The sequence below is a fragment of the Megalopta genalis genome, chromosome 1 (assembly GCF_051020955.1).
Source record: "Megalopta genalis isolate 19385.01 chromosome 1, iyMegGena1_principal, whole genome shotgun sequence".
Classification (NCBI taxonomy): Eukaryota; Metazoa; Arthropoda; class Insecta; order Hymenoptera; family Halictidae; genus Megalopta; species Megalopta genalis.
The window spans coordinates 2,826,508-2,839,357 of NC_135013.1; the positions used below are offsets into that span (position 1 = coordinate 2,826,508).

At 47.3% G+C, this 12,850-nt stretch overlaps 1 protein-coding gene across 5 annotated transcripts in view; it reads left to right on the forward strand.

The window, feature by feature from the left end:
* LOC117223580 (serine/threonine-protein phosphatase 4 regulatory subunit 1) overlaps positions 1 to 12,850 on the forward strand; it is a 331,703-nt gene that overhangs the window by 172,082 nt on the left and 146,771 nt on the right. For 3 of the 5 annotated variants that reach the window (XM_076518935.1, XM_076518953.1, XM_076518950.1), the window contains one exon: positions 7,486 to 7,506. The exons of the other annotated variants lie outside the window; for them this stretch is intronic. In XM_076518935.1, the coding sequence (XP_076375050.1) occupies positions 7,486 to 7,506 (21 nt within the window). The remainder of the gene's footprint in view (positions 1 to 7,485; positions 7,507 to 12,850) is intronic. 5 annotated transcript variants of the gene reach the window in all.

Consider the following 12,850-nt stretch of genomic DNA (forward strand, 5'->3'; position numbering starts at 1 on the left):
CGTCCGTCGTTCCTGGTAACGAGGGAAAGATCAGGGAAGAAGGCGGGAAAATTCCACGACGCGCTGCGACGCGCGCGCGAGAGAGATCCTCTTTCGAAACGTCTCTGCGCGCTGGGAACGTTGCCGGCGAGCCGCAGGACCCCGTCGAAAGCGGCGCTGCCGGCGGCGCGGCGCGCGAGCATCTCACATTGTAAACACGGTCCTGCTCTCTCGAGGGCCACAGGCTCTCTCTCTCCCTCTCTCTATATATATATATTCTCTCTCTGTCTCTGTCCGTGGGACAAAGCGTCCCGGTGGGAAAAAATCACGCGATCACAATGAGCACACGTCATCGATCGAAATATCGCGGCGCGGCCGTAAAGTTCTCCGAAGGGAACGCCTTTCCGGACGTTCCACGCGGGACATGGAACTCCGCGATGGAATTTCGAGGAACCTCGGAACGAGAAAAAGAGGACCGTGAAACAGAGAACGAGCGAGCGTGCGAGCGCGGGAGCGAGAGGGAGCGCGCGCGCGCGCGGGCGCGAGAAAGACGGAGCGAGAGGAGTGCGGTAGGTGGTGGGACGGTGGTTGTCGTTTGGTTTCTGGTGCTCTTGCTGCATAGCCGGGTGCTCGAGTACCTATCTACTCACTCCCTCGTACCAAAAGGGCAGCACACCTTGGCTGGCCATTGGCTCCCTTTCGTCTCTGTTCTTCTCGTCGAGGAGCTCCTTCGCCGTCTCTTTCGTTCCCGTGCTCGAGGTTCTCCGGTGTTCCACATAAATACACAAATACCCTGGCATAGCCGACTGGCGCGTATATACCGGGACCACGGCCGCATTCCAGGACCCCCGCCCTTTCCCTCTCACCTCTGCCTCCGGCCGCTGCCTCTGCCTCTTCCTCCGCCCTCCTCCTGTGTCCCCCTCCGCGGCTCTACCCTTGTGTGCCGTCACCACTACTACCACCGGCAGAAGCAGCAGCATCACCACCATCGTCGTCACTATCGCGCCGCCGGGGCCCATCTCCTGGGCCCTTTGCCTCTCCGGGGCCCGAGAGTCTCCCACCTTCTAAACCCCTCTCTCTCTATCTTTTTCTCTCTCTTCTAGTCTCCCCCCAACTCCCCTCTAACCCTCTTGTTCGCTACCTTCTCGCCCTTCGAGCGCGGCCGCTCGCTCCGGCTCGCTCCCTCTCGCTTTGTTTCGCGCGAACGCGCGGCGCCACCGAGTGCCTTCGCAGTTGGTTCTCTTCTCGCCCTTGCGAGGGCCCACGGCTTCCTCTACACCTTCCCTCTTCTCCTTCGTCCTCTTCTTACGCGCCTGGCGGTTCGCCGTCCCACCCTGCCTCCGCCCTGCGGCGCGGCCCTCTCTGCCCTTCTCGCATGCGCCGCGAGAGAGACACACATGCGCTCGCTCGCTCGCGAGGAGCTGGCACGGACCTGTGTATACACCGAGCCAGCACGAATATTTTGTTTACCTCGCTCCCAGTTCTTTGAATTCTGCGCCGGCAGCCAGCGGCTCCGCGTTCTTCTTCGCTCCCCCCTCCCCTTCTTCCTCGTATCCCGCGGCCCTCTATGGACTACGGCCGGACTAAGGACTAACCCGCGAGAGCGACGGAGACCGACGCCGAACCCCGAGCCGGTCGGCCTCCGTTCCTTCTCGACCGAGGCCCGGCGCGGCCGCGAAGCTGTTTTCGTCGCTGCTCTCTCCCTCTCTCTCTCTCTCTCTCGCTCTCGCTCGTTCGTTCGTTCGTTCGTTCGCTCGCTCGCTGCCGCCACCTGTTTTCTTCGCCGCGGTTTCAATAGTTTTCTTTTCGACGCCGCGCGTGCCTCCTCGAGGCGTCGCGCAGTTTCCCTCGCCGGGCGGGTGGCGCCGCCGGACGGCCGGCGTTTCCGGCGCGTCCGCGCCCTCGGCGAGCCGAGCCGATCCGATCCGAACCGAAAACCCGCGCGTTGCCCACGGACCCCGGAACACCGTGCGTCGTCGGGACACAGAGCGTTCGTTCGGTTTACGCACGGCCCGCTTACCTGCAGCTATTCGAGCACGTACGAGCTGTTTCTGCGGCTCTCTCTCTCTCACTCTCTCTCTCTCTCTCTCTCTCTCTCTCTCTTTCTATGTGTGTGCACGCCGAGCCTCTGTTTATTCAAACCAGCGGTTCCCAAACTCAACTATCTCGCGGATCTTGCCGCGGTTGCGTCTTACGGACGACTCTGAAACGATTTCGTGATGGATTTGTTCGTATTTTTTTTTTTTTTTGGTTTCGAAGGTGCAGACGGTGATCGTTGGGAGATCAATTTGCTGTGGTTTTGCTTCGTTTTCCGGCACTGTTGGCTTCGGATTTATCCGGCGAGACGCGCTGAATTTGTTCGTCCTTTCGTTTCGTTTACTTTGGATTGAAACGATTCCAGGCTCGTAATTGGAGAACCCATGGTAACTGGCTCCGCGACGCTGGTCCATCCGCGTTCCAAAATCTCTTTCGTTGCTGATTTTGAAATTATTGTTAATACGATTAATATTATTACGATTATTTTACGACGATTGAAATTGTAAAGTCACGTATACTGGATATCGTTCGATAAATTCATTGATTAATACTCAGATATTAACACAAAAATTGGAAAAAATTGTAAATAAATTCTATAATGTGATTTGTATGAGGTATCGTGGCCGAGTTACTTTTGACACCCGGTATGCTGGTTAGATTTCAACGTAAAGATCGAATTAATACAAAAATTAGAAGAAATCCAAATAAATTCGATGCCGTAATTTGTATAAGGCAACGCGACCGAGTCATTTTTGACACCCGGTATGTCAAGGTTAGTGTTCCACGCGGAGGTCGAATTAGTACAAAAATTGGAAAAGAGTATGTAAGAAAGTAGAAATAAATGTAAGTAAATTCAACACCGTAATTTGTATGGGGCAGCATGGCGAGTCACTTTCGACACCCGGTATTATTAGCGTCGACCGCGGAGGTCAAATTAGTACAAAAATCGAAGAAAAAAAATAAAAAGTAGAAATAAATATAAATAAATTCAATACTATAATTTGTGTGGGGCAACACAGCTGAGTCACTTTCGACACCCGCTATTATTAGCGTTCAACGTGAAGCTCACATTGACACAAAAATCGAAGAAAAAAATATATAAAAAAGTATTAATAAATATAAATAAATTCGATACCATAATTTGTACGGGACAACACAGTCGAGTCACTTTGGACACCCGGTACCGTTCGCGTCGACCGCGGCGGTCGAAAACCGTGAAGAAAATTCCGACCGCGTCGCGAGTAGTTTATCGAGCGAAGCCCCTCCGATAAGAGAACGGTAAAGAAAAGCGTCCCAGAGGGAGGAGGACCCGGGGGTCCGTCGCCGTGCCGTTGGTGCCGTTTTTCGAAGAATCGGTCGCGTGTAATCAGCGCGTGCAGCAGCAGCAACAACAGCAGCAGCAGTCGCCGCCGCCGAGCAGAGCGGTTTCGTAGGACCCTGGGCCGCGCGGTCCCCTTTATCGCGGCTCCTTCGACACTTTTATCTGCGTTCTCACGCTCAGATTTTTTCGACGGGAGAAAAAGAGCGCGCTCGCTCGCTCGCTCGCGCGGGGGCCCGGGCCCTCTGGAACCCCCTCGCGCGTTGTCGATCGTGGCGCGGCGCGGCGCGGCGTCTGTATCGGGTATACGGGGTGTCCCAAAAATGTCTCGCAATCCGAAAGTAGGGGATTCCTGAAGTGATTTGAAGCAACTTTTTCCTTAGCGAAAATGCGATCCGCGGCTTCGTTTACGAGTTATTAACGAAAAACAGTGACCAATCAGAGGCGAGATCATTTGGCGCGAGACGGCCGAGCCAATGAGCGGAACCGGGCTCCGTGCACTCGTTGGCTGGGCCGCCGCGCGCCAGCCGAGCTCACCTCTTATTGGTCAGTGTTTTTCGTTAATAACTCGTAAACGGAGGCTCGGAGAAAATTTTCGCAAAGGAAAAAGTTGCTTCAAATGACCTCAGGAACCTCCTATTTCCGGATTGCGAGACAATTTCGGGACACCCTGTATACGAGCCGAGGAGAAAACGATCAGCGTCGGACCGACTTCTCCACGCATACATCGTTGGCGGGCCGCTGGCGAACGTAGTCCGTTTTCGTAAAAGCATGCACTTATTCCCAGCATCCCGTGGTGTTCTTCGGCCGCGCACCGGCCACGGGGGAGGGGGCACGGCGGAGGGCGCGGAGAGGGGGACGGGGGCGACGAGGGAGACGGCAGAGAGAGAAGGATATACGGACAGAGGCTCCCGAATGAGATATATAGCACTGAGCAACAAATGAGGTCCTTCCGAGAATCGGGCCACCGACACAGTGCCCGACACACACGAGGGGGTGAGCACCACCACCCCGGTCGGTCGGTCGGTTCTCTCTGGTACGCGATGGCTACGAACGATCCTCGCTTGTTTTCGAGGGCCCTTTTCTCTTCTTCGCCCTCTCCCTCTCTTTCTCGCTCTCGCTTGTTCCCTCTCTCTCACCCTCCGCACCCCGCGCACACCCGCCTTTATTTTTTCACCTTCTCGAAACCTGTTCGAATTGCATTCTGCTTTTCCTTTATTTCTCCCGGAGATCGCGCTCCTCTCGTACGGGATCCCTTCTTTCGCCCCCGTTCCGCATATTTCGGAAATTAACCCTTAGCGGCAAATTAACCCCTTCTCCGGCCATGTGGCCGCGCGGCACTTGTCGCGGTGCGGCGAGTGTACCGTCGAATGTCCGCCGACTATTGCGTTTTCTATTTTACACCCTTTGCGCTCGATGCCAAATTAACGCAAAATTTAGAATAGTTCTTGTCACCCATGGTATTCCTATTTTTTGTAGTATTTCATTTTATTTTTGTACACGTGAGATTGATCATTGTGATTCATGGAACAGTCGCGCTTTAAACAGTTTTTTAAAGATATAAACAAATTTGGTTTTGATAGAATTATTTTGTAATGTGACACGATAATTTTTAACGGCGCCTTGGAGCCGCCATTCGAGTGCGAGGGGTTAACCCTTTGCTCTCGAGTGGCGACTCTGAGGCACCGCTAAAATTTGTTGTATCACGTTTCAAGATCATTTTTATATTAATCCTTTGCACTCAAAGCTATTTTAACTGAAAATATAAAATCATTTTTCTAACTCACAGTGTTTTTATTTTCTATGACAAAATGCATTTTATGCACATGAAATATGCACTCTTGGGACTCGCACAACGGTTACACTCTTAATAATTTTTTTAATCTAAACTTTGTTAATATCGCACTAATCACGACATCTGTTACATACACAGTGGCCCACAAAACTGGCCCTTAACCGAAGGGTTGAGCTATTTCCGCTTCCTCCGATGAAATGGCTCGACGCCGGAATTGAAATGCGCGGCGTAGAACTTGAAACTTGAAGTCGATCTGAAATAATCGTGTAATAAAGGGAACCAATTTCTCTCCATCGAATGAGAAAATTTAACGAAAACTAAACGTCGTCGGGGACACGGAATTACATTCCCGCGAAATTTCCGCGCAACTCTTAACCCTCTATTTACCGTTAACCCTTTAGTAGTAGGCTCTTCGATAACGCAGCTAACGTTGTGAACGAAGCTCGACAATTTTCTACTAAATAATAATTTTGAATGATCGCGGCGCTTTCTTCTATTTATTATATTTATATAACGATTATTGGGAGATCAACTATATCCAATCATATCGATCGTATCTTCGAGTACGCGGCAAAGAAAATCTAACGGAAGTGTAAAAGAATAATTTTGGCAGAGTTAAATTGTCGAAATAGCTATTTATGTTGATACAAAGTATATTTAATAAAATATATTTAATAAAATATATATTTAATATAATTTATTTATATTAAATATATTATATTAATATATATTTAATAAAATATATATTTAATATAATTTATTTAAATTAAATATATTATATTAATATATATTTAATGTAAAATATATATACTATAAAATATATCTAATGTTAAATATATTTACTATAAAATATATCTAATGTTAAATATATTTACTATAAAATATGTCTAAAAGTAAAATATATTTACTATGAAATATAATTAACGTAAAATATATTTAATAAAATAAATTTTAAATGTATTTATGATTGACATAAAACAAGTATATTAACATTTACAATTAATACAAAATACATTTATAACAAGCATCCATACGCGCCACGTCGATCCAAACGATTTATCGTATCACGTATGAAACGATAATCGCGTCCGAGCAGTTTTTACAAAGAAACATTTTTTAAAAAGCGTCGATCATCGATGTCAAAAACGATCCCCGGAAAATCGCCGATAGGCGAAGCGTTCGATCGCCGGGCGATTGAGAAACCGATATATTCCGAGGACAAAGGTTATCGAATCTTCGGCCCGGGGATATCGGGAGCGAGCGCGTCGGCCGTCGTGAACGCCGTTCGCACGGCGCTCTCTCGGGCCGCGCGCGCGGCAAAGGTTCGTCGACATCGCTACGCGGCGAAGCCTCGGAACGTTGCATCCCTTCGTGCCTAGGACGAGGGAGGGCGCACGGAGCAGAAGGAGAGGGAGGGAGGGTGAACGAGGCGGTGAACCGCCTGGCGCCATAGCGAGCGTGCCACCCCCGGGCCTCTTCCCGGGCCTCGCTTGCCGGGCCGCCTGGACCGCGGGTCACGTGACCGTCTGCATTCTGTGTTTTCTGTGAATGACTGGGCCCACGGACCAATCGGAGGCCGGCCGATAGAGGCATGCCTTAGGCGCGCGGAGGCGCGACGAGAAGAAACGGCCGGGCGAGAGCGCGAGACAAGGAGCGAGAGAGGCCACAGCGCCGCTCCAAAACGTGGGCGCGCGCGCGCGAGCGAGCGGGTTGAACGAGCGAGCGAGAACGCGTTTACTTGGCCTTTGCGGGCCCAAACTGGGCTCGGAATTCCTCTCGAGGATAGCCCGAAAGGGCCGACTACTCTTCGCTCTCTCTCTCTCTCTCTCTTTCTCTAGCTCTCTCTCTCTCTAGCACTCTCTCTCTCTCTTGCTCTCTCTCTAGCACTTTCTCTCTCTCGTGCACTCTCTCTCTCTCTCGCTCTCTCTCGCGCGCTCTCTCTCACTGACTCTTTCTCTCCCTCGGCCGCGGCCCGGCCCGGCCCGACCCGGCGCGGTGTTGGTCGTTTCTCGCGCGTCCGTCCCTTACGGTAGATCGAATCGGCGATCGTGGTCAACGAACAAGAGCCTCGAGCTTTCACGATCGAGCACCGGCGCGGCGCGGCGCGAGGACGAGAGCAGAGAGACAGAGAGACAGACAGACAGACAGACCCCCCGTCCTCTCTCGATCGGCCCTCTCAAATCTAAATGCGTTCGAGTGGCTATCCGGCTGGTCGATGACGTCCGTGAACGGAGGAGATCCGCCGCGGTTCGGTTCTTATTATTAGCCCCCGCGATAAGGGCTCTCCCTCTCCCCCCTCCCCATATTCGAGCCTCGGTTTCCACGGATAATCGAGCGTTTTCTTCATTGGTTTCAGCTTACGCTGGGAAAACGTTCGGTAAGTTTCTCGGAACTCGTCGCTCGTATTTTTCTTCTTTTTTTTCTGTTTTCTTCTTTTCGAAACCGCGCCGCCGCTCTGCGCGCCGGTGCCCCGCGGGGCAGGGGCTTGGCGCGGGAGGGGAGGGGGCGGTGCGGTGGCTGCCTGGACGACGGGAACGGATCGCCATGTGACGAAGAGCGTAGCGCGATGTTTTCTTTTTTTTTTCTTTTTTGTTTGGAAACTAGATACACCGACGGAGTCGAACGGGACCGCCGCGCCTGGTCGCCTCGCGGTCGTACGGTCGAACGATACGACTATTTTTTCCTTTCGGACGTCATCCGCCAATTGTCGGAATTTTCGGCCGCGGCATCGTTTCGTTTCTTTGACGAGCGATCGCTGCGCGAGATATTATATTTATTGTGAATCCGTTATAATAAATGGAATGTAATAGATGTGATAAATATAATAGATATTATATAAATGTAATGGATATAATATATATACATATAATAAATATAATAAATATTATGGATATAATAGATATAACAAATATTATGGATATAATAAATATAATGAATATAATAGATATAATAAATATAAATATGATTTATTATAATTTATATATATTATATATATTTATTGTAAAGTTTTATAATAAAAGCTTTACAATATTATTAAATTCGATCTTCTCACTGTTATGAAGCAATGCGAGGCAGTTGCAGTAAATTCTCTCCGATTGTCCCTCAGCTTGTAAACAAAAATGAACAATTTGGGAGGAGGAGAATATATGATTATTCGAGCCTCCGAGCTTCTTTTTATAATTCTTGATAATCGTTAAGTATAAAAATATAGCACGAAGCTCAAATAATCGTATCTCCCTTTCTCAAATTGTCCATTTTTTTGTTCACATGCTGAGGGACAATTGCAGAGAATTTATTGCACTATTACTGTTTGGTTGGTTTACTGTTAAAAATGTAAAAGAATTGGCTGTCATAGTTGCGATTAATGAAATAAATCTCATGTACATATATCATGTACATTTAATAATATGAAATTTACATAATATATGTACATATATTATGTATATTTGTACACATATGCATATTTGTATATTATTTGTATATACATATGTATATTTGTACATGATACACATGTATTAGATTTACTTTATTAATTAAAACTATTAGCAACCAATTTTTCTACTTCTCGTAAGCTCGCCACCAAAGCAGTGAATTTAGGCATTTCAGAGGTTGCACGGTTATCGACATAACCTCAAATCATTAGTTGAATTATGATAGTATCGAGTACAATGGATTTCGATTTTATACGATTGTTTAAACGACCAAATGTAAACGAAGTCAGAATGATGTTTTCTTCTACAAAATCATCGTTAATAAAATATCCAATAATACAAGTTAAAGATTGAGACTTTATAAACTAATAGAATTTATGCAGCAATTATCGAAAGTCGAGCAGCTGAAAAATAAAAAGACCGGAATATTCGTGGCAGTCGGATTCCCATGCATTTGCATCGAACCCGATGCGAGCGTAAAGTTCGTTCCTCCGTGTTTCCCCATGCGACGATCGCATCCTAAAGATTTAACGAAGCTGCCACGTTTCGTGGACGGCTCGGATCAATTTTGGCCCGAGCGACGTCCGAGAAAATAGATGTTTCGTTCGACTTCGCGTCGCCGCGTGACCTGCGCCGGGTTCTCGGAAAGGCGGATGCTCCTTTCGAAAATGTAAATGCAGGCGCCGGAGCCGGGGCACGCACACACACACACACGACCATGTTCGGGGAACCAAAAAGAAAAACGAACACCCCGCCGGCAGCCGCGATCTTTCCCTCGGCATCTCCTCGCTCGTTTTTATCCCGTTCGGGGGAAACTTTAACCGAAGACGCGTTCGATCGGCGACGTGCCGCGCCTAAACGCGACGCGACTCGACGCGCCGTGACTCGACTCAACGCGACTCGACGCGACCCGACTCGACGCGACTCGACGCGAATCGACTCAACTCGACGCGCCGCGAATCGACTCAACGCGACTCGACGCGACCCGACTCGACTCAACGCGACTCGACGCGCCGCGACGGCAGAGAGAGCGGGGGAGGGGGAAGCGACGCCGTTTCGCTGCGTGCGCTGAGTTACTGCCCGCGGCTCAAATTTACACACCGCAATTTGCATCGTGAACAATTACGCCGGCGCGGATGAGCCGCGTCCCGAAGAAATTTTTCTCGGACCGAGATACGCGACGCCATTAATTCCCGGACCATAAATTCCTGTTCCGGCGAGGCGGAACGCGCGCAAAGGGAAAGCCGTGGGGCAGGGAGGGGCCGGCGGCGGGGGTAGAAGGGAGCCGGGCGACGACGAAACGGGCGCGGAAGAACGCCGCGGTTTGTGAAACCTGGCGACGACGGTTTTACCTTCCTGCCTAGGATTACCTTAAATGTTATGACTACCCTCTTGCCGTCGCGGATGCTCTACGAGGCGAGAGAGAGAGAGAGAGAGAGAGAGAGAGAGAGAGAGAGAGAGAGCGACGCGTGGGAATTTAGCCGGCGCTGCTCTCGGACCTGCGAGAGAGTCTCACCCTTGAAAGCGGATCCTCCCACCGGTCGCGGCGTGACACGTGGTGTCAATGGGAATCGACGATCCACGCCCCCCGGGCCCGAGGAATTACGATATCCAGTCGGAGTCGTCGAAGAAAGTGAAAATATCTCCATTATTGATGGCCCTTTACGACCGTATCGTTTCGTTTCACACCAGATATCGGTATCGATGCTTTTTACAATTACACGTGCTCTGAGATTCCGTTCGGTAACGTACAATATACATATATACATATATATGTATATACAGTGGCCCAAAAAAGTGTACGTGTATCGTATAAAACGTGATAACTTTTTTAAAACTCGGCTAAATAATTTGAATTCTTTTTTTTTATAATATATAGGGACTAGTTTACTAGAAGATTAATCATCATTAAAATGCCTCTTTTTTAATTTTGCTATTGGGATGACACAAAAAAAAAAGAATAAGAAATTCTCGTTCTTTAATTTTTTTATCAGAATCTATAGCAAAAATTTAAATCGATCAAATTTTCAGCTCGCGTACAAGTTTGCAGAGATCTACGAGAGCGATTTTTTAAATTTCGGTTATAGATTAAGATAACAAAAGTTAAAGAAACGAGATTTTCTTTTTCTTTTTTTGTCACTCCAAGTGATAGCAAAATTTATGAAAAAGCATTTTGGACATCGTCTGGTAAACTAGATTCTCCGCTAACGTTTAAGAAAAATTCAGGTCGCTTAGTCCAGTTTTAAAAAGGTTATATTTTTAAAAGGTTTTTTAAAAGGTGTACGAATACTTTTATGGAACACTGTGTATATATATACGTAAGAAATATATTGACTAAACTGTACATTTCTTTATTAATGCGGACGCCATTTGCGGCAACTAAACGCTCTTTGTTCTGCCATCTGGTTGCTCGATATAAAACCGAGATAATATTCATGTAATAAATTAGTATTTAGTATACATTTTGCCACGTGAACTTCAGCCCTTTGCATGGCTCGACGGAACAGCCGTTAAATTCGAACCCGCTCTGTGATGCGAAAGTTCTGAATTCCTAACAATTATTATTCCTAATTCGAATTATTATTATTATTATACGTATTATTTATATTTATTTATATATATATATATATATATTTATTTACATATGTATATTTTTATGTTTATTTATATATATTTTTTTATATTTATATATATATTTATACATATTATAGTACGTATTATTATAAGTAATTCGATATTAGCAATTAGGTAATTGCTGCTATAATCTCATTAACTTGACTGCAAGACGCGACGATCACTTTTTAAATGATTCAACGGTGTTGGTCCCCGTGAAATTCTTTTCCAAAAGCAACGTCTAACTAAAATTATTCTCTTTAATATCACACTCTTCTTAACAAGACTACGAATATTTATGCAAAATAAAAATATTTTAGAACAGTTGCGAAAAATGAACGGCAGATAGAAAGTTCCTTGTTCCTGTAACATTTTTAACAGGTAATAACAATTTTAACGGATAATAACAATTTCAATAGATATCGTTTCGCAACAATATCATTGCCCCCCCTCCTCCCCTAAATTTATTTAATCGTCCCGTTGTTTCACGGTCCATAACCTCACGGAAATCCGCAGTCCCCGGGTATCGCGCGTACACAAAAATGGGACCCGCGGACGTGCTCAAAATGGCGGCCGGTGCTCTTCCGAAACGTTCGCAAAAATAATCTCCGCCGTAAAGAATGCTTTGCGAAGGCTGCGGGCGCGCGCGCGCGTCCACGAATAACGAAGATGTTTGCAGTTCGGAACATTCTGTGCATTCTGGCCCATAATTCCTCGCGGCGATCATAGAATTTCCCCCCTCGGCCGTGTCGGCGGCGTAGATACGGCTAACGGGAAAACCGAGAGGAGGAGGAGCAGGAGGGGTGGGGGAGAGGGGATGAAGAAGCCGAATCTATGGGTTTTCGAATTCCTCGCGGCGGTCGGACAACACGCTCTCCTCGTGTGCTTGCGTTTTCTCGGAAACTAGAACCGTCGGCCGTATTTCTTGTTTCTTTTTTTCTTCCGTTCTTCATCCCCTCCGCCCTCCGCCCGGCCGTTTTCTCAAAGAGACGCGGCGAGGGGGAGAGATTTCCATCGTCGGTGACAATTTTGGTCGGAGCCGAAAGTCTTCGGCTTCTCTACCCGGCGGGCCCAGCGAAGATAGGAGGAAAGGCCCCCGGCTCGGCTGGTGAAAAGGGCCGGAGGATAGTTCCGTGAAGGGCCCGCCGATTCCGGGAACCTTGGGGTAGGTCCTTTGGGGAAAAAATGCGTCTATAAAGCATGCACCGGGGCCCTGGGAAAGAAAAAAATGTTGGAGCGGCGTCGTGAGACATTTCCCGCGCTCGGCGTGTGTTTGGCTGCACGATGGAACGAAACGTCAATTCTCTTGGACGTCGATGACCATAATTGATAGCCCACGTTTTGTACTGCAGCTTCGTTAACGCTAGATAGTATGTACAATATAAATAATATATAATTATTACGTTAAATTATCGACTGTAATTTTCACTTGCTAGTCGAATAATTTTGTATTATATAATTTTGTATTATATAATTTTATATAATTTTGTATTATATAATTTTATATAATTTTGTATTATATAATTTTATATAATTTTGAATCCTCCTACGTGTCCGCCATCTTTGAAAACACACATTTGTAATCGTTTGAAAGATTGTATCTCAACAGTTTTCAATTGTTGTTTTTAAATCATTTTAAAAACAAGAACGGGGTCTGAAAGACTACTTTGAGGCGAC